The 26,674-nt window shown below is 43.2% G+C and overlaps 1 protein-coding gene across 3 annotated transcripts in view; it reads left to right on the top strand.

Annotated features, from left to right (window-relative positions):
* Window positions 1-14,063: 14,063 nt before the first annotated feature.
* HEG1 (heart development protein with EGF like domains 1) overlaps window positions 14,064-26,674 on the top strand; it is an 84,732-nt gene continuing 72,121 nt past the window's right edge. For all 3 annotated transcript variants that reach the window (XM_054044013.1, XM_054044015.1, XM_054044014.1), the window contains exon 1: window positions 14,064-14,571. In XM_054044013.1, the coding sequence (XP_053899988.1) occupies window positions 14,217-14,571 (355 nt within the window). In that variant the 5' untranslated portion in view covers window positions 14,064-14,216. The remainder of the gene's footprint in view (window positions 14,572-26,674) is intronic.

A 26,674-nucleotide genomic window follows, 5' to 3' on the forward strand; every position in this document is an offset into this window, starting at 1 on the left:
CTGAAAGTTTGCTCCGCATTTTAATTTTCTGCTTTAGTCACAATTCAGTATTCCTTAAATGATCGCTCTTGTGAAAGTTAAAGGGATGCTGTCAAATTAACTCAGCCTGAAGGTTGACCCACCCCAAGCTGTTTTATGTTAGAAACATTCATTTCAGGATTCCTTAGTTACGTTTCTTTAAAACAACAACTACTACTACTACTACTGATAGAAATACATAGAGATGGTCCTGAGCTCTGTTCTGATCTAGATTTGATCTTCCCCAAATATCAAGAAGAGTTGGATCTGATATTCTGGTTTTGCTCTGTACTCTAGATAAAAAAGTTTGGATGTTGATCCATACTTCCCTTAAGTTCAGTGGGATTCTGAGCCAGTGTATATCCACCTCTTAAACTAAAGCCTAATCTTTTTCCTAATGTAGGACTTAATCTTAAACCCACGGATCTCCATGTGAGTCTTGCCATTGACTTAAATGGTGCAAGATTGGACCTGTAAATGGACTTGTTGTGATACAGGATGCTCAGAGATAGTGAACCTGTATAGATTTATCTGTGAAGACACTTCAGGTGCTTTTTTCCTGATATCTTGCCTGTGAAAAGATCAGTTCAAAGCAGAGACCTATTAGCAGAAATCTTCAATAAGGGGCAATTTTGATTAAATGTTAAGGTCAAATTAACCATAGTATGACCTTGTAAACTGTGTTTAATGTAGTTCTGCAATCGGCAACCTTTTCTTCATGCTGATTTGGGTTCTCAAACCACCTGGCACATGCTGTATTTGTTCCTTTTACAGTATGATACGTAGCCATAGTTCTATAATAAGGGCCATATATTGCAAAATTTCATGCACTTAAAACTTAGCAGCATCTACATATGCTGCTGCTCATTCCATCTCAAGATGCTCATTCAGCCCCCCATTTTTCTGAAATAAGGCATTTCAATAAGAGAAAAGCACATAGCACAGCATGGTATGAGAGATGGTTAGAAAGTCTTTGTTTTACATTTTCTTTCTTAGGTCCTAAACAGTTTAATGCCCTCTTTGATATCAGAGACAGCAAACAGAAGCAAAATATCTAAGGGGAAAAAAATGTCCCTTTACTACCCATATCTTGTTTGGGAAATGTGTTAATTAAAACCAGATGACTGGTTTTGGTGTGGAATGTTTAAATATCAGACACCGCAGTTCGTTCCGTTATCCGTCAGACGTAACAATGTGAAATACAAACAATAGTTTCTAGCTTTGTGCAATGAGGTTTGGATTGTGCACCATTCATGTTGTTTTATCAATGTCCGTGTGTCAGAAAAAGCAGAACAAACATCAAAACACATTTTACCTCTCTCAAAAACTCTCATTCCATCTTAATGTTCTCTGACACGACTTTGTGCTGCTTGCCCTGTAACAATACTGTCAGTTATACTGGGCTTTAATGTGGGAAATTCAGTCCTGTGCAGAGGCCTAGCACAAGGCCATAAACACCACTTAAAGAATATTTTGGGGGCTCTGAAAGCGGACTTCAGCACTGCACAGGGTTTTGTTGGCCTTCTGCACAACAGTGAATTTCACCCTACTATGATGAGACAAATGCATCAGGATTAGCATGTCCATAGTTTTGCTCTGGCAATAATATGGCGTTGCTGTTGCAGCGTAACTTCCCTCAGGAAGGATGGCGCTTGTTGCATTAGATGGAGTATGAACTGAAATACATGGTTTCGTGTACTTGTGTGCCAGTGAAATAATCCATCTCTCTTACAAATGGGCACAATGCTATGCTGTCACAGCAACATGAGTGTAAGACATCACACGCACACCCTGAGTGTGCACTGAACACGGGAGATCACGTTACAGCGAAAGTCTATTTTAACCATGTATCGTCTGGCTAAAGGGATAGGCTGCTCCCGCTCTTGGAAGGGTTAAATATTAAACTTTAATAATTGCCTCCATGACGGAAGAAGAGCTTTTTATCATTGCTGAATAGAAAATAGTTCTAATGGTGCAGAGAGAGTTACCTGAGTAAGTAGATAGGGGGATGGAAGATGGCAGCTCTCCGTGGCATTGTCTCCTTGGTCCAGATCCACAACGGGACTTAGGTACCTAAACCCCAGACTTAAACACCTCAGTTCCAGTTACCCCACTGAAAACCAGTCAGAGCAGAACGAGGCCCATTGAATAATTAAATATGTTCTAAAGCGACACCATGCTCAAAGAGCCAGCTGTGTTTCGGGACAAGATTGAGGTGCACTGGCAGAGCTGCACCAGGGCCAATTTAAGGTAACGCTCTCAGTCTCTCTCTTTCATGAGCACCAAATGAGCAGAAGGAAGAAGCAAAAACTCTTGATGTGAACTGAGCAATGCTACAAGTTAACAAAACAAATGTGACTTGTGCTCCTCTTCCAAAAACATCTGACGTTAGAGAAACCTTCATGGGCGTGAAATATTTTTTCTTGCCCTTTTCGGGAAGGAAGAGTGTGGGTGGGAATTCGTTACTATTCCCCACCCTACAGCAACCTATCACCAGGTTAGTAACTTCCCTTGAGCAGAGTAACTCTAGACTCTGTGAATTGCATGAAGATCTAATTTACCTTAAGATCAGTTCAGAGAATAGCTCTGAGAGGTACCTGTGCTAGCTACTCCCAGACAAGTACCCTTTGGTTACTATCACTAAGAAAATGTCCTGCTATTTCTGCTTCAAATACTTCATATACTTGGACCCTCATATACTTCAGCTATCACCATAACTATTTTGCTTTGACTCCACAGATTGATTGATAACAAGCTTTTTTTAAAGAAGAAAACTGTGAAATAAACATGATTTGTAAAAGGTCATTCAACCTAGGAAAGAATTATTTAAATAAATGTACAGATCTCAAGAAGAATTCTGGTTTATTGTTAATACTGTAATGTACATTTGGTGGATTGTGGTTGGGTACGTTTTCTACACTGCTCTTTCCAATGCGATTATCCTGCTAGCAAAACAGGCCCAAAGTGTTGTGAAGCCGCCATTTAAATGTTTTACTATTTATTTGCGTTATAGTAGGATTTAGAGGCCCCAACTGAGACTCGGACCCAGCAGGGTGCTACACAACCATGTAGCAAGAGACAATCCCTGATCTGAAATACTTGCAATATAAATAGTCAAGAGCAATAGCAGGCAGGAGCAGTATAATAGCCGGGGAACTGAGATACTATGAGAATAAGGGGCTAGGGGTCTGTGGCCTGCAATGTGCAGGAGGCCAAACTAGATGATCATGTATGGTCCCTTCTGGCCTTAAAGTCTATGAGATACTTAGTTGGTATAAATCATCATAGCTCCATTGAAGTCAGTGGGCTTGGCCCTGTGTAATTTGTGCCAGGTCACACAGGGAGTCTCGTGGCTAGGCCAGGAACAGAACCAAGGTCTATAGCTCCCAGTCCAGTGTCATAACTATATCTCACCTCATGGGTATCTCGCGGCCCGTCCTGACTTTTGGTGTATGTTTGAGTTGCATGACCAGGCTAAGGAGAGAGACAGCTGCCATTTTCAGTTCTGCAGCTTAGGTGATAGTAATAGGAGTGATATGGGAAACTAGATAGAGAACAACCAATCACAATACATTATATTGAAGACACGTTGATCCTGTAGATTCTACAGATTATGCTGCTCATGATATTATATAAGCTATTGGGAACTGGGCCAATCTGTTACCAGTGAGACAGTGTGTTTTACCGACCCACTGGAATTTCAGACTGGGAAATTGGCTTTGTTTCCTGAACTTAAAGGCGCAGCATTATATTTAAATCTCCAAGGAAAGAAGATCAGGTTAGCTGAATTGCAAGTAATGGCCCCAGAATTATAATTAAAGTTAGTGAGAGTCTGAGATTCCTTCAATCTCTGGGCCTCTCTGTATTCAGTCAAGATATGCCTTTAGCTGTACAGAGACAACTAGTACTTTGATCTCACTTAGAAAAGGGGGTTACCTGGGTCGGAGGCACAGAGAAAAGAAAAGTGTTACTGGTGACTCCGGATTTGGTAGAACCTTTAAAAATAGCTACCTAATCGTTTCACTTCTATTCCCAAAATAGCAGTGGCATGTTATTGGGACCTAGATTTGGAGGTCTAGATTTGGGACCTAATGTTTAAGATCTGAATCACAGTGTGATCCAGGGCTAGTAAAGAGTCTCCATGACCAAATGTTCTAGTGGAGATGAGGATGTGGTTGCTAATTGCTGGCCTAGGAGCTGCACGGCTCAAAATTGGGGCTACTTGCATGGATAACATTGGGATTTTTTGGGCCTCCAGGCAAAAAATCTTGCCCCTCCTCCCACCCCCAAGCAATGAAGTGCATTGCTTCATTGAATGCATTGGACCTGAAAGCACTGGGACTATCCCTTCAGTTCTGCTGTGAGCGCGTTGAGTTGGCACTTGCATGCCTTCTGCTGTGCTGATGCTGGCTGAGTTATATGGCTGGGCTGGGAATTCCCTCCATCTCTGGTCCTGATGCTGAGGGGATGAAGGGTGAGCAAAAGTAATCAGGCCAGGAGTTGCTGAGGCTACAACAAAGCCCTGAGTAGACACTTACCTCATTTGAGCAGTGGAGCACCTGCCCTGAAAAGGACCGTCTAGTATTGCAAAACCAGTCACTTTCACTTCAACTCCTGCGCAGTTTTTAAAGTGCACATGCACTTATGCTTAGGAAACAACTACAGCAATATGGCAGCTACAGAGCTGCTCCCCTCAGAGTGCAAGGCAGTCACCATTCAATTCAGTCACAAGTGGAAGGTCTTCGGAGGTGCACGTAAGGGCAAGCCTATTGTAGCGAACACCTTGTGTGCCTATTCTCTCATGTGTGCAGGGTGAAAAGGGATGAGCGTGGGCAGAGAATGGGGGTATCGAATGAGTCATGGGCTTAAATGTGATCCTCAGCACACTAACGAGGCACCTTCTTCTCCCCCATCCTTGACCTCTCTCCAGATGCTAGGCAGGAGTACACTAGTGGCGGTGCAGCCGCAGGCTCGGTTTCCCCTGGCTTTTATACCCTGCTCGATACTTTTAACCTTACGCTTGTGCATGCAGCCCTTGGTGCCTGGCCTGTATTCCAAGCTATTCCTAGCTGATGACTTTATTAAAAATAATGAGTTTTTACTACTTGACATGTCTATTGGCACTGCCGAACCAGCATAGCTAAGTCAGAGAGTGAGCTGGAGTCTGCTCTGGCTTGTGCATCACCGGGGTTAGTTAAGGGCTGATTTAAATGGCTACTCTGGATCGATACAGATGTACATGAAAGCAGAATTTGGAACTAATTTTCAGCTGCAGAATTTTGCTCCAGGAACCGGAAAGGATGCAGCTTGACTCTTGCATCCCAAGAGAATTTTGTGGGGCTGACTAAGTTAGGAGGAGAAAAAAAAAAAACACTTGCAAACTAAGCCAGGTTAATCTGGAGTCCCTGTGCCCGATCCAAAGGGAGCCTTTCCATGGACTTTGGATCAGGCTCCCAGAGAGGCATTAAGCACGGAACCCTGCAAAGCAAAACTTTTCGTGACTTCTTTTGGTCAGAACAGCAGCTGCATTTCTGGAGTGACTGTGGCATTATCTGTTGAATCCACTATCGCTTCAGGATAAGGGAGCCTCCCTACATTGCCACATTATTTATAGTTTTATTGTTGACCATTTCCAACCTTGTGTTTGCTGCCACACAAGCGCCTATCTGCAGTGCTATGCAGGCTCTCTGCAAGGAGCTGGGTTCCTGTTATTGCTGGAGCACACAGCTGCTTCTGGGTGGGAGGCCAGATCACTGTCATGAAAACAGAGAGTTGGTTGGAGGGAGGGAGATTTCTTCCAGAAACTTTGGGATATGACTTTTAATATTTGGAATTTGCATTGGTTGTGTGAAAGCGGATGGTTTCCACTGCAAATGGAAGTGACTCTGTATTGTATATACAGCTAGAGAGAGAACTTTGAAAAATGAAAAGGCAAAGAAATGCACCTGTAACTTTATTGGATCCAAATGTTTCTCATAAGCCTTGGCAAGAGTTTCTTTTTATATTTTTGCTGTGCAGGCTTTCCGGTGAGCTCTGAGGGGGCTAGAAGTCACTAGCACTATCCAAACTAAAGCTGGGTGTATACTGTTCTAAAAAATGTTCAAAACTTCTAATGGTGCTTCGTGGACTCATTGGATTTGACTATGTTCATGACCCTTTATTGATTTATTACCTGTAGTACCTAGGAAGCCCAGTCATGGAGCAGGCCACTATTATTCCAAGGCGCTGTCATCTTCTTCTTTCGTATGTCTGATGTAGAGCAGCAACTACAATTTCATCTGAAGTTGATCGAGTCAAATGGCTACACCAGGAGTAGCAGAATTTATTACAGTGATGCCTCCTTCGTATTTATAAATTGGGCAGTGGATGGTGATGTGTTCGACGGTCTTTCGTGGGAAACCACACGCGCACACAGGGAGTCCTTAATTTTCCATTTGTGCATTAGATGTCTGCATCTACCATGGTTGGTTCGAATTTGATTCAGAGTTGACCAAGATGATGGTGGAAGGTCAAACACAGGAACCTTTTGCGTGGGATCCAGCACAAGGTGTTTATTTTTTAAGTCTTGTTTAGCCCAATCTGCTTTCCAAGTCTCTTTCTGATGGTAGCCTGATTGCATGAGACTAAATGAATGTTCCCAGAAAGACTTGCGGGACTTAAGAGGTTGCAGGGGGTGTTATTAAGGTCTTGGTGGATAGGAAGACATTGGTTTTCCTGAATTCACTGAGCTTCATGGAATGTCGCAGCAGTTCGGATTATTGGCAGGGGAGCGATGTTAGAATAGATAGCCATGGTGTTGGAGTCGACTTAAGGGTTCTTATGATGCACCGCATCACTGTATTCAGCTGGGTATCCACAAGTAACTGAATATTGTGCATCTGCTCCATACCGGAGGACAATATTCAGTTACTGAATCACAGAATCATAGAAGATTAGGGTTGGAAGAGACCTCAGGAGGTCATCTAGTCCAAGTGTTATTGCAGATGTTCGCAAAACTGATGCCAATGCACTCCAGGTTGTACCTGCTAGTTTCTCGATTATGTTGGCTCTTGTTTTTATCTTTGCAGCTTCCTTCTCAAGATGATCATGGAAGATGAGGGTGTAGTCAAGTTTCACTCCAATATATGTTGGAGTGTAATTGTGTCACACATTTTTACCACAGAAAGCTACTTTCAGTGTGTTTTTGGCACTCCTATTATCAAGATGAAATACGCTTACTATTGCTTTTCCAGGGTTTGGTTGAGCTTCCATTTCCGAGTATGGTTCCATAGTTTGGAGGTCCTCAGTTAATGCTTTTTAATTACAAATATTTGCACTGTAAAAAAGATAAACAAAAGAAATAGTATTTTTCAATTAACCCCATACAAGTATTGTAGTCCAATCTCTTTATCGTGAAAGTGCAACTTACAAATGTAAATTATTTCCCCCCCCCCCCCCACATAACTGGACTCAAAAACAAAACAAAGTCCACTCAGTCCTATTTCTTGTTCAGCCAATCCCTAAGACAGACAAGTTTGCTACCATTTATGGGAGATAATGCTGCCTGCTTCTTATTTACAATGTAACCTGAAAGTGAGAACAGGCCAACAGGGCAAGTAGGGCGGTCCGGTCTGCTGTACCAGCAAGATATTTATAGCTGGTACAATGAACCAGAAAGACCTAGGAGGAGCAGAACATGGGGCTGCCCACCTCCTCCTCTGGTGCAGCTGTACCTTCCCCAGCCCTTCCATGCAGGGTTTCCTCCATCTGTACAGCAGCCTGACGGAGGACGGGACTGGGGACGGTACAGCCGTGCTGGAGGAGCTGCTGGCGTGGGGCTGACTAGAGGCTCCATGTTCTGCTCCTTTCCCCGCTGCAGTTCCCAGGAGAGGCCTGTGGTTCAGGGCTCTCCGGGAACCGCAGCGGGGAAAGGAGCAGAACCCCCAGCCCCGCCCCCTGCCCTTCCACAGAGCTGCGTCTCCTCCGGCTCCATCAGTACAGCAGCAGCCCCACCAGAGGACTGGGGTGGGGGTGGGGTCACGTGGAGGGTCATGGGAGGAGGTCACGTGCCCCCCCCCCCGTTAGCTGCTGCCCCACCCCCAGTACCAGTAAGAAATGGATTCCACTTGCACCACTGGAACAGGCGTTCTCATGGCACTGTTGTAGCTAGTGTTGCAAGGTATTTATGTGCCAGATATGCTAAACATCTATATGCCTCTTTGTGCTCCGACTTGTAGATTGCACTTTTTTAATAATCTTTATTACAGTGCAAATATTTGTAATCAAAAATAAAAATACGAAGTGAGCACTGTACACTTTGTATTCTGTGTTGTAATTGAAACCAATCTATTTGAAAATGTAAAAAATATTTATAATAAATTTAAATTGGTATTCTATTATTGTTTAACAGTGTGATTAAAACTGTGATTAATCACGACTATTTTTAATCTCGCGATTAATTGCAATTATGTTTTTTAATGATTTGATAGCCCTATTTTTAAATATTGAATATTTGCAATGAGTTGCTTCTAAGCATGCTACAGACTAGGCATTATGTGCAAACAATCATTCAGTCAAAATGTTCCAATACCAAATATATTTGAGTCAACTGTGATCCATTTGTGGACACTTCCCAAACTAAAAAAATGCTCAATTATGAATTATTCACCTACTTGTAATCTTAATACCTTTTATAACAAACCTCTAACTAGGTGAAATTCACCTAGTTTTAAAAATTATTATCAACACAAAACTTGTCTGAGATTTGTAAGTATTATCTGAGGTTTGGACAAATCTGGGCTGGATTTCAAGTGAACTGCAGGAGTTTTGTGATACTGGATAGAAATCACATGAACCCCTAGGGAGAAGTCCTAGCTAATACAATAGAAAATAACCTATAGGTTTCATTCTTACTAAATCCTGTAGGAGTTCTACATCAGAGGAACTCTCTGAGTTTTTAATGGTTTCATCTCGAAACTATGCAAAACGTGGTAGTTTCAACTGGGAGTTTTCAGGTTAGGACCAGAAAATTCAAAGTGAATACAATGTGCAAAACAAACTAAGCTCTTCCTCTCTGCAAACAGGGTGAGGAGTGGGATTCAATTAACCAGCAGACCAGAACCATGTTTCATACAACTATATTGGACAGAGAGAGAGAGATGGACTTTTTAGATCACCAGGGCCGGCTCCAGCATTTCTGCCACCCCATACAAAAAAAAAAAAAAAAAAAAAAGCCGCAATCGCGACTGGCGGCAGTTCGGCGGCAGGTCCTTCGCTCCTAGAGGGAGTGAGGGACCTGCCGCCCTGAATTGCCGCACATGCCGCCCCGAATTGCCGCACATGCCGCCCCTCTCCCTTGGCCGCTCCAAGCACCTGCTTGTTAAGCTGGTGCCTGGAGCCGGCCCTGTAGATCACACCCTGTTTCAGGAAGGTAATTGGGTAATATTTTGTGTCAGGATAAACATGGGCAAATCTGACACGTGGCACTATTTCTTGCACTTAAATTCTTTATTGAGGCTGTGGTCCTAAAAAGAGAGGGAAACAGCCTGCTGGCCTTTATATCACTTTTGCATTACAGAGCACATTATTTATATGTATTAGTGAAGGACGCAGAACGGTAGTACTAATGCAGGGGTGCTCAACCTTCACCCCGTTCAGATCCACAGAGCCAAGGTGCAGGATGCTGATGCCCCCCCTTAGCTTTCGTTAAACTGATCTGATAGCAGCCATGCTTTTTTCTCTCAATAGTGAGACTACAGGTCCCAGCATGCAACACTTCATCTTGATCTGAGTGGTCATTTCCTACCTTGACCAATGTTCATGTTTGTAAAGTGGTTTGAAATCCTTAGTTATGTTGTGCCAGAGAGGAATGGAGAATTATTGTGATTTAACTATTGGCAACCTCAAGCATTCAAAAATCACAAGTCATGCCCCAAAAATAATGAGTGCGGCTTAAAAATAATGAGATTAAAAAAAAATGTGTGTGTGTGTGTGTGGGGGGTATTTTTATTTGCCTTCTGCAGCCATTAGGGCTAGAAACTTACTTTTTAAAAAATGAAAGCTGACATTCTCATGTATTCACATGACTCCAGGAGTTGAAGCTTAAAGAAAAATGGAAAATATCGCAAGGCTCACAATAAAATTGCAAGAGTTGGCAGCACTGCCATTTTTGTTGGGAATCTCTTTGAAGGGTGAATATTACACACAGGTAAGACAGTGAAGTGGAGAGAGGAAAAAATAACATGAAGAAAAGAAACAGTTTTAAACTTACACACACAAAACCCCAAACCCCCAACAAGTTGGGCAGTTGTAGTGGAAAAGCTTTAAATTGGGGAAGTGTGAATATGGGTATTTTCATTTCAAGAGCCTGCTAATAGAGTACCAGCGGTGACTGTAAATATGGCAGAGAGAGGGCACGTTTTCCCCACATTTTTATGTATTTGTTCTTGTTAATGTGCTTTTATGTTCCAGTTAGCCACAGCTCAGCTCTGCACACCGGCTGCTAATTATTACATTGTGGGCTGTAAAAGGCAAATCCAAGCATTACTCCCCAGGCAACAGCATGGGACTTGAGGCGCTATGGTTACATCCTATGAAGTGGCATGGGACCTACACCTCCTATTATTGTTTTTCTCCATCTATTTTAAGTTTAACCAGGATGCCACTAGTTCAAGGACAATGTGGTACCCTTAATTGAACATTTCCTGGTGTTTTGCTGCACACTTAACTTTGAGTGTGTGTAAATTATATATATATATTTCTCTCTCTCTCTCTCTCTCTATATATATATATGGCTTTGATCACTTCTCTTGTATACCTACGCTCCTGGAAACTTTTGAGTAGGGATTTATCCAACCCCCCTGACTCCAGAATTCTGGAAAGGTTCAGATCCTCATTTGAAGTTTGAGCTCATCTCTGGTTTTAATTAATATTTCTTTTTAGCTCTCATTTGTCTGATTTTAAAGTTATTTCAATGTCTAATAATGGTGGTCCAGCTAAGCAATATGTATCGTGGAAAACTGAGATACTTCGTACTGACACAGTATAATTCAGCTCTTCTCCCGGAATGAGTATTTTGGGTTCATGTGTTTCTGATCTTGTTCTCAACGTGCCTGTTGAACAAAACAGTCAGAATAATGTATCGAGATTTTTAGGCAAGTGTTTGATATTGTGCCTCCTGCCCGTTGGATTTATAATTTCAGAGAGTGCAATTATGGCAGGGAACAATGAAATGGATTAGAAATGGGGGGAGTGTTCTCTGGTGTGGTAGAGCCGTAGTGTAATGACACTAGGGCCAAGTTCAGCTCTAGAGTAAGTTTCATGGTGACTTTATGTCTGGGCTATATTCTACCCCAGCTATCTGACCATGGGCATATCAATCTTCATCTCTGTGCCTCGCTTTCCCCATCTCTAAAATAGGAGTTGGCTACCTCACAGGATGTAGTGAGACCTAATGTTTGTTCTTTATCGAGACTTTCATTCCAGCAACTACAAGCAGTTTACAAAGAATCATAATTATTAGGGGCAGGAAACAAAGTGGCAGTTAAGCATTTCGTGCAAAACCAGAAAATTCAGTGTGTATAAATAGGATGGGTACTTGAAAGGCTAATATTAATACTTTCATAGTCCATCCAAAAAAATCTTAAAGTATTTTACAAATTTTAACTAAACCTTAGTATAGCCCTGTGAGGTACCTTAGCTAAGTATGAATAGCCTCCTTTTACCTCACTTTGATTGTTTAAACAAGTTATCCAATAAAGAATGAATGGGAAAACTGTTAAGAAATAGCTGAGAAATAAATTGATGTCCCATTTCAACTTGTGCATTAGTAATTACCCTCCTGCTTCGTAATCATTTCATTTAGTTGCCTGGTAACTAGTTCACTCATGTCAAATTTGTCATGAATTAGGGTCTTTTATGTACAATGTGAGATTTGTAGTTGTGATTTGTTTGCTTCGGTTTCTTAATACTTTAAAAACTGTCTACATTGAATGGGTTCCTGGGTTTTAACAAGAGGAAACCAAAAGTTGTTGTGAGCAGAGTGGAGAAAAGGTTAATAGTTGGATGCCCTAGGGTTCTGCATTTTGCACTGGTTTAATTTCAATATATTTATCAGAGAAGTTCAGTGAAGTCATTTCTGATAATGGTGAATTGCGAAGTTGCTTTGGTAAGTCTGTCAAAAGCACAGAGGCATATGAGATAGTCCACATGGGGCGATTAGGGAGCACAATGACGGAGGTAAGGTAATGCATAACTGCAGGGCGGAAAATGTTTAAGACCATGCACCAATGGGCACTGATCATGCATGATTCTTTGTGCCCAATGATTTGGGAGCGATTGGACTCAATGAAGAGATGTTTGTCCAGCATGCAGTAGTAGTTAAAAACAAATGTAATGCCAGAGTACATTTTTAAAAAGGGCAGAAAACAATATCGACCACACTGTAATGAACTGGCTAGTGTCCATGTGTACCACTGCCCTCTACTGGATGGAACCAGAACTGTTCAACTGTGTGTGTCAGACTCGTAGGCCCTATACTGCTGCCAGCTAACCTGATCCTACTTTAGCTTGACTGTGCTTCAGGACCAGGAAAGACGCAGTGGCCATAGTGTGTGGCATAGTGGCAGCTGTGGATGTCGAGATAGTTGTGGATTTGTTGTGTTACTCTAGTGACAATATACTGAGCAATGGAGCACCCTGCTTTAGAGCCTTGTGTTCAGTTTTGGTTGCTGCACTTTGAGAAAGTTAAATCGGAGATTGGAAGGCTCCAGAGAAAGGCAGAGAAGAAGGTTAGAAGTCTGTCAGGATTTACATATGAGGAGAAACTACCCAGGCTATATTTATTTGGACTTGGAAAAAGAAAACTTAGAGGGGATGTCAGTGAGATATTTAGGGTTACAAATAGTATAGTTAAAAACGAATCTGCTGATCCTTTATATTGGCTCTCACATTACAAGAACAAGGGGTCACTCAATGAAGTTAATGGGAGGTAATTTAAAAAAAATAAAAGGAAATCCTTCACACAGCATGCAGCCAGCCTGTGGAATTCACTACTGCAGGCGGCTGCAGAGTCAAATGCTCTCCTGGAATTTAAAACAGGGCTGGATAACTTTACAGCCAATAAAAGAATGTGCAGTTATGTACGCTAAGGGCCTGATCTTGCAAAAGGCACTTCCTGAGCAGGGAATTAAATGTTGGGTCCTAAGATGGCAATCCAATCTGATGCTTCATGGACTCAGAGGAACACCATAAGGGTCAGGAGGAAAATTGTTCCTTCTTGTTTACCATTGTGCAACTGGACAGATGTACAACTGGGCAGATATTCATCTGCTTCTGAAGCAGTATTGGTCATTGCCAGGGGACAAGAGACAAGATACCAGACTTGCTGGACTACTGGTTCCACACCCTTTACTCCATGGTAACTCACCCACAAACGTTCTATATGCATTTATATGTATGTGCAAGCAGGGTGTAGGGATAACATCGCCCCTGCAGACACCAGGACCTTATTGTTGTTGAAGTGTTGCCAATGTGCTCAAGAGAACCTCCTTTGGCAACAGTTTGCAATCTCAGACCGAGCTGGAGAAGCGGGGAGCCCAGGGGCAGGAACAACTCGGGGGGAAGGATGTAAAGATGTCCATACAGAACATATGGTTATCAGGCATCTTGCAATTCTCATGGTAAGTAAATAACAATGGAAGAGAAACCGTGTGCTGTCAGATGCTTTCACAACCCCCCCCCCCCCCCCCCCGCTGCCCCTCTCCTGTGCAGTCCAGAGCCTGGTTTGACCGCGGGAGGAGAAGTCCCACGCTGTAGCACTTTTCAGTTCTCAGGACGTAGGGCAAAGCTGAGGTGTCCCCGCCCTCCCCGGTCTGCAAAGCCCCCGGCCCCTTCTCCCCGGGATGGGGCTGCGGAGGAGGGCTGGCCAGGGCACCAGCGGAGCCGGGGAAGCGGCTTTGGCTGGTGATGTCAACCTCTAGGAGGAGCCTGTGCCTGTCCTTTTACTTTCAGGCTCCGTGTAATTAGCATGAGGCTGTTAGTCACTTACTAGTGTTACCCTCGGGGGCTCGACCATGAAATCCCCCCATTCAGCCTCCCCATGGACCCGGGGAACTTTTAAGGCAGGGGCTGCTACTGCCGCTGCTTCCCCTTGATCTGCCTGCTCCCTTCGCTTCCCCCCGCCCCATCATCTATCCCGGGTTCCTTAATAATAATTATTAATGTTACTAGCCGGGCATGTGAAGCCCCCCAGCTGCATCATGCGGGCAACCTGCACTTTGCTGCTGCGCCAACTTAGCCTCCTCCTCCTGCTGCTGCTGGAGCCCTCTGCGGGATCGGGCCCCTTCGCCTCCTCCAGCGACCCCCGTGCTCGGACCCAGCTCAGCGGAGCCACCACGCCGGCCGCGGGGCCGCAGGGTTCTTCCAGCCGGGGCGTCTCTGCAGCTGCTGCGGCGGCGGCGGCAGCGGCTGCTTCGCGGCTGCCTCCCTGGGAGAGGGAGAGCTCCGTGCCCTGGGCGCCGCCAGTGTCCGGCAGCACCTCGGAGCCGGCGGCGGGAGGACACACCAGCAGCCCGGGTGAGTGAGGCACGAGAGCTGCTGCTCTGGGGAGGGTGTGGGGATGCTCTCCTGCTCAGGCACCCACCCAGCTCGCCCCGGGGTGCCCCTGAGCCCTGGCACCCTTCTGGCTTCAGCAAGGGCGCTGCCCTGCCTGGAGAGGGCTCCCCCTTTTCCCAGCCCTTGCTCGCTGCCATAGGGAGGGTCGGTTTGGGGGTGATCAGATCATCCAGCGTCCCGGCAAGGGCAGGCAGGGCTGGGCAGCACCGAAGCCAGCTGCAGAGACCTGGGCCAATTGTGTGGCTATTTTTGGAGCAAAATCATTGCAACTCCCCACCCTCTGCAAAAATCCCCTCCAGGCTAATACATTTCCAGGGAGGAGGAGGAGGAGTTGGTTTTGGTTTTTTAAATAAGCATGTCCCTATTTTATCCCACTCCCCCACCCCGAAAATCCCTGTTTGCGGCTTTCAAATGTTGGCAAGGAGGTTGCATGTGGGTATGGGGCCAATGCACCTCCTCGGCCACTTTGCAATGCTCGCTGGGGTGCGGCGTGGAAGCGTATCCAGGGGGAATGGGCTCTGGTTTGTGTTATCCCAGAGGGCGGAGAGAGAGACAGCAGCAGAGGAATTGTGCTAAGAAGTGGCGAACCAGCTGCTGGGGTAGATCCCTGGAATTATGTAATTGTAACTAGCTGGGGGGAGCCGCCTGGGGGCTCCCTGCTACGATGGGAGCACCGCGAGCAGGCTGGGGGCTTGTCCCGAGTCTACTTCCTAGCGGATTTGGGTACACAGGCATCGGACAGCTGTTTCTGAGTAATGGGGAAATCAGGCGCTCCTCCAACACAAAGGGCTGCAAAGGAAAGGAAAGTTAATGTAGGCACTCCAGCAAGGGGTGTGTGGGCAGCGCTGCAGAACAGCCGGCACCCTTCAGCTGGGTTTAGTCTGACCCAAAGCCCCTTGAAGTTGATGGAAAGACTCTTATTGGCTTCAAAGAGCTTTGAATCCTGCCCTTGGAAAGCTAAGGAGTTTAGCCTCTATTTGCAAAGTCTGTGAGATAACATATACATGATGAAGGTAATATTGGATGAATCCCTTACAACATACTGGAATTGTACCACTGGAAAGGTTAAGGCCCTGATCAGTGTAAGCATTTATGTCATTCTGGTGACCTTAGTAGCCGATTACCTGTGATACAAAAGGAGAGAGAGAAAAGTTTGGACTATTTCTCCTCTTTAGGTTTTACTTTTAATTTGCAATCCTCATCAGCCTGTTTTTTGTGGCAGTGTTTACATTTTATGAAAATACAAAACAAATGCTGATGTGAAAAAGAAAATAAATGTGATCCTGTTAGTTAATACATATGGAATTAAAATTCACGTTCTCAGATGTAGTTTAGAGTTTCAAAAGTTTAAATGCTACCTTGTTGGGGGAGAATAGAATATGAAAAGAAATACCTCTGGGTTTAAGAGATGATTAAGTTAAACAGAGTATGATGCCTTTATACTTTTAAGTACAGACTACAGAAGCCTGTAACAAAATATCAAACTGAACTCTAAAGAAATATTATAAGTACAGATTCGTTTGCTTTGGTAATTATAAATTATTGGGTCCTTTGAAATCATTTGAACATTGCACAGTTGTATCCTAGTGTAATAAAGGAGGGTTTGAGCAGATGAAGGCTTGTGCAAAGAATACAATAAAATTCATTCAGATTTCTTCATTTACATATTTCAGATTGTAAATTTCCACTATACTGACTGAATCAACTTTAAAAGATTCTACCTCTTACTTTGTAAAAACAATGTGGAAATGAAAATGACAAGGCTAGCAGAACCTCAGTAGGAAGTGGATACGCTCCAGGATGGTCCCTAGTTTAGTAGCCATGGCAGTTAGTTGCTGCTGCATTCCAAAGGTGCATATTTTACCAGGTGTTACGCAATACTTCCAGGGCAGGAAATCAGCAGGTGCAGTGAGAATTCTTCTGTATACCACCCAGATGTTTTCTTCATTCAGATTTCGCCATATCCTGCTTCATATTGATTACTGGCCTTTCAGATCCAGATGTAGGGATTTTTCAGAATTGTAATAATTTTAAATTTCTTTCTTTCTTGCACTTCTGCTATGAAGAATGGGAAGCTAGGCACAATAGATTGTAAAATCCTCTTATTAGTCATCTGTCAGGTATACACTATACAGCGGTATCCGCTGACCATGGTCAGTGCTAGATTGGTGATTACACAGGCTGGTACACAGGCCACGCTTTTTATAGGGAAAGTGGATATAATTTTAAACAGCATGACTTCCCTGTTTTCCAACTTGAACACACAACTCTAAGGATGATTAATGTGTTTGAAAAGTTGGCATTGGATTTCTGTGTACAGTGTAAAGAACTCTAGCATGTGATAAATATAGCTTCAGTGGTTTTAAAGCCAGAAGGGACCACCACTATGATTACTGACCTCGCGGTCACACAGGCCATAGAATTTCACCCAGTAATTTCTGCTGTGGAGAGAACTCCCCAATGTCACATTGTGCTATTTAGAGATGTACTTTATTTATAGAGCTACAATTTCAGAACATATGGTTAAAACTACTTTGAAAAAATATTTTGATTTTCTTAACATATCCAGAAGGTGCCTTTTATCAAATGTACACGTATGAAAGAAAGTTTATACCTGGGTGGATCAAATAAAGCCCTATAAAGAATATTTACAATGATGCCTGCATAACAAGGGAGGAAGAATAACAGATAGGGCACTGGCTTTGATTTAAGAGGCCTCTCAGTTCTATTGCATTTTCAGCCACAGAGGTCTCTATGTTCCTTGGGATAGTCATTTAACCTATTCTGTGCATCAATTCCCTATCTGTAAAATAGGGACAATACTTCCCTACCTGACAGAGAGAAAATCCATTAATGATCATCATGTGCTCAGATTTAAATGATGAGGGTCATGTAAATTCCTAGATGGGTAGAAAATATATAATTTAAGCTCAGATAGCAGTGCAGCATCTTTTCATGGCTCTGATGACTCCTGAGGTGAGAGAGGAATGCATTTCAATCATTAAGGTTTGAAATACTAAAACTATCTGCGCAAGAGCTCTAAAATAAATTTGGCTTATTGTGAGTGACTGCTCAGGCCTTTCACTGAGAGCCATTCTCCATAGACTTTATCATGCTCTAGTAGGCCATGAATTATGTCGATCTTAACCTAGGAGGAATTAGGAAGGCTGAGAGCATGGTGGCTGCTGGAAACCATGGTAAACTACCTAATAAATTAGATTATGTCCTGACAACTGCAATCCACTAGATGTTAGGTAAGGTTCTGTGCCTGTCAGTCAAGATAATGATTCTGTATTATAGCTGTAGTCTGATGTGGTCTACTGAATCATTTGGGGTTTGAGCTACAGACACTTGAAAAGTTAGCTTTTGTCTATCTTGCCTACCCTTCCACAAGCATTTCTTGTAAACTCATCACTCTGTCGCTACATGGAAACAAAGATTGCATCTTGGCAGCTTGTGGTCTGACTCTCTTTGAAGTCAGAATGCAAAGGTTCTTTCTCAGCAGAGTTAGGTAAGTAGATGGTATCAGCAGAGAGGAGCTCTGCAGTGAAACTTAATCTTAAAAATTAATGCCTGTGAAAGTGAGCAGCTGGCGGAGATAGTTCAAACTATGCATAACAGAGGCAGGCCTTATCTAAGCTGCTCTCCGCACCTCGGCCAGGGCACCTCAGTCTTGACTTTCAGCTTCACCTCCATTCCCTTCAGTAGGCTGTTTGTGCCAAAACCATGCAATCATTTTGTGATGTGAATAAATTAGGACTAGGACAAATCCTTTTTGCTTGTTGTGTAACATAGAAACTGAATCCGGACGGGCACAGATGTATTCAGAAAAAGTAGTCATGCTGAGAAACAGGACAGATGGTTCGAGCAATAGCTGGAATTGTGAGACCACCTAAACTCTCTGCTATGCGTTTTCTATTGGCAGTTGTTTTATCTTAATATCATACCATGAGGGGGCATACCTGAGAGGAAGTGGCTAGTCTGTGGGTAGGACATTGAATTGGGAGATGGGGTTCAATTCCTGACTGTGCCACAGACTGCTTTATGTCCACTGGCAAGTCATTTTATTTCTCTGTTCCACTTTCCCATCTGTAAAATGGGGATAATACTACTTCCCTTTTCATATGTGTCTGTCTTGTCTACTTCGATTTGTAAAATCTTTAGGGCAGGGGCTGCCGCTTGCTCTTTGTATTTGTACAATAGGTCTTTGATCTGGGCTGTGGCCTCTAGGTGCTACCATAATACAAATGATGATGATAAAGGCTAGCACTGGGCCTCTACAAGTTTCCTATCTAGACAAGGGTCCCCAGTCAAGCAAATCTTTCCCCTTATGTCTTTTCCCCTTGTCTTCTCTGTCCCTCTTATGTGGCCATGGTATGTGAGGCACTCGGATAGCCTAGTGATGATGGGAGCCGTGCAAATGCCTAAATAAGTAGATTCCTCCTTTCCATGTCTGTGTTGTCTTTCCTTCCTTCCTTCCTTCCTCCGTCATCTTTTCCATGCCAGTTGCTGCCTTGCATTTCTTTAGTGCTGCACATTATGAGCATTAGAAGTAACTGTGTAATATTGACTCCCTTCCTCTCCCATCTCTGAAGCATTCTGGTAGAAGGAGCGTTGGGGAGCAGGGAGATGGTTTGGGAGGGGGCTTGTATCCTCAAGCTGGTTTCAAATCTCCCTCCCACTCATTAGTTAGTATTGATCACATGATTCCCTCCAGTCCATGAGCCTGATTCTCTGTAGCCTGCACCTTATCTAATCTTTTACATCAGTGTGAAGTGGACATAAAACACTGCCGTTCTGATTACACCCACTTTGCACTGGTGTAAATGACTGCTCAAGGTGCAGAGCAATGATGCATCAAGCACCGTGTCTCTGTACTGTACCTGGAAGACCTATGCACTAACACGCTTTGCGGTCTCGCCCCCTTCCCTACTCATCCTTATGCAAAATGTAAATTAAATGATTTTTTGTGCTGCAGATTTGTAGTCCCTGAAGTTATATGGAGTTAGCTTTGCTCCTTCAGGGGAACAAAAGAGAAGGCGAGAGAGAGCTACTCCGTTCCCAGATCCTTACAGGCATTAAGGGTCTGATGGAAAGTCCACTGAAGTTAATGGGCGTCTTTCCATTGATTTAAGTGGGTTTTGAATCAGTAACCATTTATTTTAATGGCAGATTAATGAATGATGAAATGCAAATGTTTGTAATCCAGACTTACAGTGACTGACACCTACATTAACATGGAATGAATCTGTCATATGCTGGGTTATTGCAATAAGCATTGCATGAATGTGAGATGAGATACTTTATTATAAGTGCTATTCCAGAAGCTATTTCTGATGGTTTCAGCCTTGCATTGCAAACTATTAGACCCATCACAGGCCTCACACACGCCTAGCAGTCCAGCACGCTTCCTACGATCATCCCAGCCACTCAGTAACCACTGCTTAAGTTTAAAACAGGTAATGTAATGAGCTGCAATTTTTCTTGTGGCTGGAAAAACAGTGCGAAAGGTTTATTCTCACAGCGCATTAATTGATGCTGGGTTAGAAGAAATGCCTATGTAATGTACTCCCGCTATTGTACCGTGCCCTGGATGAGTTCCTCTGTGAATGTGATTTACGTAAGTATGAGAAGAGTTAACAGTACTGATCAGATAAGGATGACGATGGCATTTTTGCCCAACATAGTGTCTAGAACAGTTTGTTTCTTTCCCCCAGCCTCCTGGATCCGTCATTTAAATCTGGAACTCAAACCCCCGCTCTCCAATGCTGCTTAAGATCTCAGGCGGTTTGCACCCTGGCACTTGCTGGTACCACCTTCTTCCTTCCTTGTCTCTTGCACTCCTTGTTCTAACAACTGGACACCTCACAAACATTAATGGATCCCAGTTTAACACCAGCGAGGAAGTGAGGCACAGAGTGATTAAGTGATTTGTGGAATTCTGTGGCCAAACTGGGCCTAAAACTCAAGTTTCACGAATCCTAGCCTTAAGCAGAGTCAGGGCCTTAACTTTCTCGTCCTCACATTTTCTTGCTGTTACACTTCCACTGTTGTCCCTGATGTGTATTGTGGGACAGTTACTTGAGTATCTTGTAAAATTAAATTGTACTGTGAGAAGATGGGAGTTCACTTTGTGTGTGATGGCACAGTCTGTACCATCTGTATTAAAGCCTAATCTTCAATAAGATTCCCTTTGGGTGTATGATCATAGGAGTCTTTGCTACAGAGCTTTTGCGCCTGCCATAAATGAAGTAAGTGCAAGTTTGATCTTGAAACTGACTTGTTTTTCCTGAGGTGCAGCAGAAAATCGCTCTGCGTGCAATGACTTTTGTTTGACTGTGGTTTCAGCATACAACTTAAAAGGACTTGTTCAGAGGTTGTGGTTCTGGCTTGCTGCTGTTGGGCAGAAGTCTTCCATTTCCAGACTGCTTCTTCAGAACTGTGATATTTCAAGTCATTCTTGGAAAGAGATTTCTTTACACCACCGGAAAACAATGGTAGATAGAGCAGGTCAAGAATTTTTTGGCGAACCGTTTTTTCATCAGAAAATGCCGAATCTTCTAAACTGGTGGTTGGGTTTTTTTCCCCGTTGAGACTATACAGGTTTCAATGAAACATTCATCGGGAAAGGGTTTCTCAAGGCCTGGATAGATTTCTGCTTAAAACAAGAGAGAGACTCTGCCTAGAATAGCCCCAGATTTAAGTCTCTGGAGACCCACATCCCAGATAAGTGCACTAACCACCACGCTATTGGCTATTCTGGGTGGGTCTCCCTCTCTTTAGTTTTTTCAAAAAAACTTTGAAAGGTCTTGGTGTTGTCCCAAAGCGGAATGGGAAAATTTATGAAATCTCAAAAACCATTTCCTGCCCAGCTCTATTGGTGGCCCCTAGTTCTGACCCATTGTGAATCACCATGTATTTGAAAGTATAAACAAAATGTCCAGTCATTGTGTATGAGCATTAGCTGTTTCCTTGGAAGGCTAAGGTTAGTTGGCAGATTTTACTGGCAAGTGGTAGGCTCTTCAGCCTGTGTGATGCAGGAGGTCAGATTGTAAAGGTCCCTTTTGGCCTTAAAGTCTGTGAATAAAACTTGAAGTCGTAATGGCATGAGAGACCTGAAAATTGTGTTCAGGACCATTGATCATATGAGCATGTAAAGGCTGAAGGACTGAGACTTTAACAGTACTTCACTTGACAAATAATAACGTTATTTATTAAATGCTCACAGTCGGGGGTGGGGAGGGGGAGCACTTTCACAGTGTAGTGAAAACATGAGTGAAATACAATAAAAGTACAATTTAAGAATCCCAGACTGCTTTCTTATAAAGGCAAACAAACAAACAAAAACCCCACCTGTGCAGCAATAATCTGTCTGTACCCTGGAAAAGCTATTCCCAGGCTTTCTATGATTTTCCTTCTAAGAACTTTCAAATTTTCCCGTTCCCCAACTTCTCTGAAATCCCAGCAAGAGCCCTGCTTAAAGGCCAGACTGCCAGAATTGCAAGCATTCTCGCCAAGTTAAGTGTATCGATTTCAAAAATGAGGATAAATAAAACAGTTTGTGGGGGTGTGTAAGCCAGAGTGTCGGATGGCAAAACAGCCTCCATCCTTTCTGCCCCAGAGCATTGCAGCTTTCTCCACTTTTCCTTTTCACAACTTTGACATAAAAGTGGAACTTGCCAAATGAGCACTCACTCTGGGATTTTCAAAAAGGCATAGCGCTGACCTAACTCTGTTCCCAGCGCACAGTGCTAAGTCCTTTTGAAAAGCCCAGGCTTGCTGTATTTTAATCTGAGTGGGCAGCAGAAAGTTCTAAAACACTCAGGGATTTCTGTTTTGTTTCCTTAGAGTGAGAGTAATGATGTTATATAGATTCCCAGGCCAGAAGGGCCCATTGTGGCCTCCTAGTCTGATCTCCTGTATAACGCAGGCCATAGAACTTCCCCAAAATAATTCCCGTGTTTTCTTGGGAGGGTGTGTGTGTGTTAAGGTGGTATTTTGGAAGCTCACAAGGTCTTTTCCCCTGCTCCCATTCGAAGTAAGGTATCTTTCTACTTGTACACACACACACACACACACACACACACACACACACACACACACACACACACACACACACACACACACACACACACACCCCACCTTGTTAATTCAAACTTCATTAATCCACTCACTCCATAGCCCACATTGAGTTTCTGTAAAAAGGCACGGGACTGGTTCCTGCCACCTGCTAAGGCTGCATTGTTACTCTCTGGTGGAGCACAGTAGCCTTAAAGGCAACTTAACCGGCTACCTGAGGATTCTCCAACCCAATATCTTTATTCAGAACTACTCACCAGATGAGAGTAATTCTTAGCCCGCAGATTGTGTGCAAGCAGCTTGTTGTTGTAAGCATTTGATATCCCAAATGGGGGCTCTGTTGTTTACATTTGATTTGACTTGTAGGTCCTATGGTGTGTTTTCTCTTTCCTGATTGGCTGATTGACAGTTTCTTGTGGGAATACTCACAGTTACTAACCTCCTTGGTTAGGTGCTTTGAGATCTACTGATGAAGAGTGCTATATAGGAACTAGGTATTATTATTATTATTATATGTTTAAAATTCTCTCTTCGTGGACATTTTGCAATTGTCACTTCAAACGCGCTATTTCCATGAATCTTAGTAAACTTAGCAAGAATATTCATGGGGAGCAGATGTAAGAGGGGCACAAACCCAGTCTAAGTGAATGTATTGATTGTTCAAGTGCATATTTGTGGGAAATTGTTCTATAATAGCCAGCCAGGTTTCCCTCTCTTTGTGTAGACGTAATAGAGGTGTGTTTAGATGTATGTCTATATTTTAAGGCGTCACAGGCCATATGTACCATAATATCCTGCTGCTGCTACACGAGACACTGCTTTCTTATTGTACTTTGATTATGCAGAGTTTACATTTATCCTTTCAGGCTGAAATCATAATTAGAGTCACAGGATGAGGAGAGAACTTTCCCACCCAAAAGGGAAATGATGCTGAGTTGCTGAGTGGCCAGCCCAAGTAATAATATAATCTTAGAAAAATGCAGCTCCCTCGAGGAAAGGAAGCTTTGCAAACTTCAGTTTCTCCCAGCTGTTAACATAGCTGTTGCCTACATTTCTGTAACATTGCTGTCAAACCTAATCTACTGAAGTGCCAAGGAGATCACAGAATATTGGGGAGCAAAGAGAAAAACAGTGTAATGGTCTATCCCTAAGTAAAGTAAAAACTCTTTTAAGGCAGGTGCATAGTTTGGTTTTTAATGCAGATTCCTATGATATAAGGTCAGTTTCCCCCCTCACTATTATAATTGACAATTAGGTTGTTTTACGTTTCTCCTGTTTGCACTGAACTATGACTTCAGAGATTTTAAAGGCAGAGGGGGCCATTAAAACAATCATCTGTTTGACCTCTTGCACAACATGGGCTATAGATAATTTTCACTTCTGCCATGACGGCTTTGAAGCCAGGGCCTTTGGCATTACAGTCAAGAGTCATACACCTAGGCCTCTATATCAGCTGATTTATTAGTGCCTGTTTCCCTTTTATAGATGGTAACAAAGATGTTCCCTGTCTTGTTTCTTTCTTTACATATTTTGGTTTGTTTTAATTTTCTCAGTAGTTTTAATGACTGTTCCCATAACCTTGGTTACATCCTTAGTGATCCAAGCACTTTATTATATAATGTATGAATTGTTCCAAGTACCATCTTTCCTGTTGTCTGTAACCATGAACGTTTCATAAAACATAACATTTGTTACATAGATACCCTGAATTCCTTATAGTCATCAGTGTCGGGTGAGCATGTGGGACTCTCTCTATCAGCAATTCTGTCTCATTCAAGATGGACTAAATCATATCAGCTCAGATTTATGGGATGCCTTTCAACATAAGGGATCCCAAACAACCTGAGTCTTCGCTCACCATGCCACTGACGTGCAACCACTTCTGGGGTGGAGAGTGGCAGCTATTCTGTATTTGCCACATGCCAGCATAGTTGTTTGAGGAGAAAGTTAAAGGAATTTCTCCAGCTGCAATCAGAAGAGGGGTTCGGCTCTACGGAATACTGTTCGCCACAGCACAGTTTGTAAGAATACCAGCGTTCACACACTTACTGTTGTGGAAAATCTTTTAAAGCTTCAGGGCTGGATCCTCGCTGGTGGACGGTGTTAGAGCTCCATTGTCTTCAGTTGAGCTATGACAATTCACACAAGGTCAGATCTGGCCCCAGGATCTCAGTGCTATGTAGTAGCACAGCCCCATGCTCCTCTAGCCCCATATTGGGCATCAATACTGCCTTGGAGAGAAGGGCACCTACTAACACGACTTTCTGGTGTATCCGAATGATTTTTTGGAGATTTCCAAAAACATTGACCAGGTCGGATCCTGCTTAGATTGTGAGATCTGATAAGCTCACAGGTCAAGGTAATATGGCTGCCAAAACCACATGAAATTATGCTTAAATGAGGCAAACAGCATTGTCATATTAAAGTCATTTCCAACAGCTGTGTTGTAAATGTATTAGCATGAAAGGTATATCAACAAACCATCAAACTGCACATTACCTGCTTTGCTCATAAATTCAAAATGGGTGACCTTGATCGTGAGACATAATACGGCTCTTGTAATTTATCACTTATCTTCTTTTTTGGAGCTGGGCATAATTGCATCAGTGTCTAGAAGGATAAAGAGAAGGGTTTCAGCAGCTGTAATTCACAAAGACATCTTCAAAAGGCTTCTTACCTTTGGCACAAGTTTTAAAAGACGTTATAAAAATGCCCCTGAGTAGCTTTAGGCATCTGAACATTCATCATTGTTTGATTCGGATTCGGTTACAGGGCTAAGCACTAAATTTCAACTCTCTTTAGGCTATTATCGGCTCGTTTATCAAATGCAGGCTGGTGGTGTAGTATAAGACTGGCAGACGACCCAGGAAATAAAGGCTCTTTGAAAATCAGTTTCTTAGAGCGGTAACATGATCAGAGCTCAGAATAATCATGAAGACAGTCATATGTGGGGACACAGAAAAAGCAAATGTGGACACATGAAAGGATCAACATAAAGAAGTAAGAAAATTCTGTTCTGGAATGAAAGAACTGGAATGACTATAATTGCACGCCTGTTGACTTGTATTTAGATACATTTCATAGAATACAGTCTGCCAGAATGTCCTATTTTTTAATATAAAAGATCTTCGGAATTCAGCCCCGAGGATTAGTAACGCGGGCAGCGTTCATATCTCTACAAGAAACCACAATGGATGAGTTCAGGTCACATGCTGGATTAAAGCCTGAACTTGTTTGTCACTTGATTCTGAGAGAATACCAGAGCTATCGCTATGAGCTGGTGCTTGTCTGTGCACTGTGGGTGGACGTGCTGGGCTGTGGCTTGAACAGATTTCAAGCAGATACTGGACCTGATTCTCCCACTGTTCCTGATGCAGCTATTCAAACCTATGCAAAGTGGGTGTAAACCCTGCCAAAGATCTCTCCATCCTTCTTATCTAACCCTCTCTCTGTGTCCACCCTGACTGACAGCAATGAGATTTACAGCGCAGTCCTGCCATTCTCCATTGTCCTAGGCTTGTCTGCATTGGCGGCATGATGCAGATGTGAAGCTGAACTCTAAGGTGCTGGGAACTGTAGTTCATCAGGGAGAATCTCTTCTGGGTATCCTCTTAGTCCCTAGGGAGAAATGATCAGGGAGCCTGGAGAAGGCATGCAGTTTTGAGCCTCCCTGAGGCATATAAAAAAGCCAGTGAAAATTGTAGCTACAAATACGTATCCCCTGTCCCCATCCCTAATGCTCACAAAGGAGGTGTGTGTAATTATTTGTGTACACAGTAATCACACAGATGGCCTAGCATTAGCCACACGCTGAAAGCTGCTCATTACATCAAGCGATTATTAGTCAGTGTTTCTTCCCCTGCATGGTAGGAGGAGGGAGGAACTAACTCAACCTTTGGAAGGGATACACCCTCCAGTGTCCCCCTCAGCACTGCCATCACTACTTCCTGCGGCAGATGGTTATAGCTTCATCTAGGAAGTGCAG

The sequence above is a fragment of the Malaclemys terrapin genome, chromosome 11 (genome assembly GCF_027887155.1).
Source record: "Malaclemys terrapin pileata isolate rMalTer1 chromosome 11, rMalTer1.hap1, whole genome shotgun sequence".
Lineage (NCBI taxonomy): Eukaryota > Metazoa > Chordata > Testudines > Emydidae > Malaclemys > Malaclemys terrapin.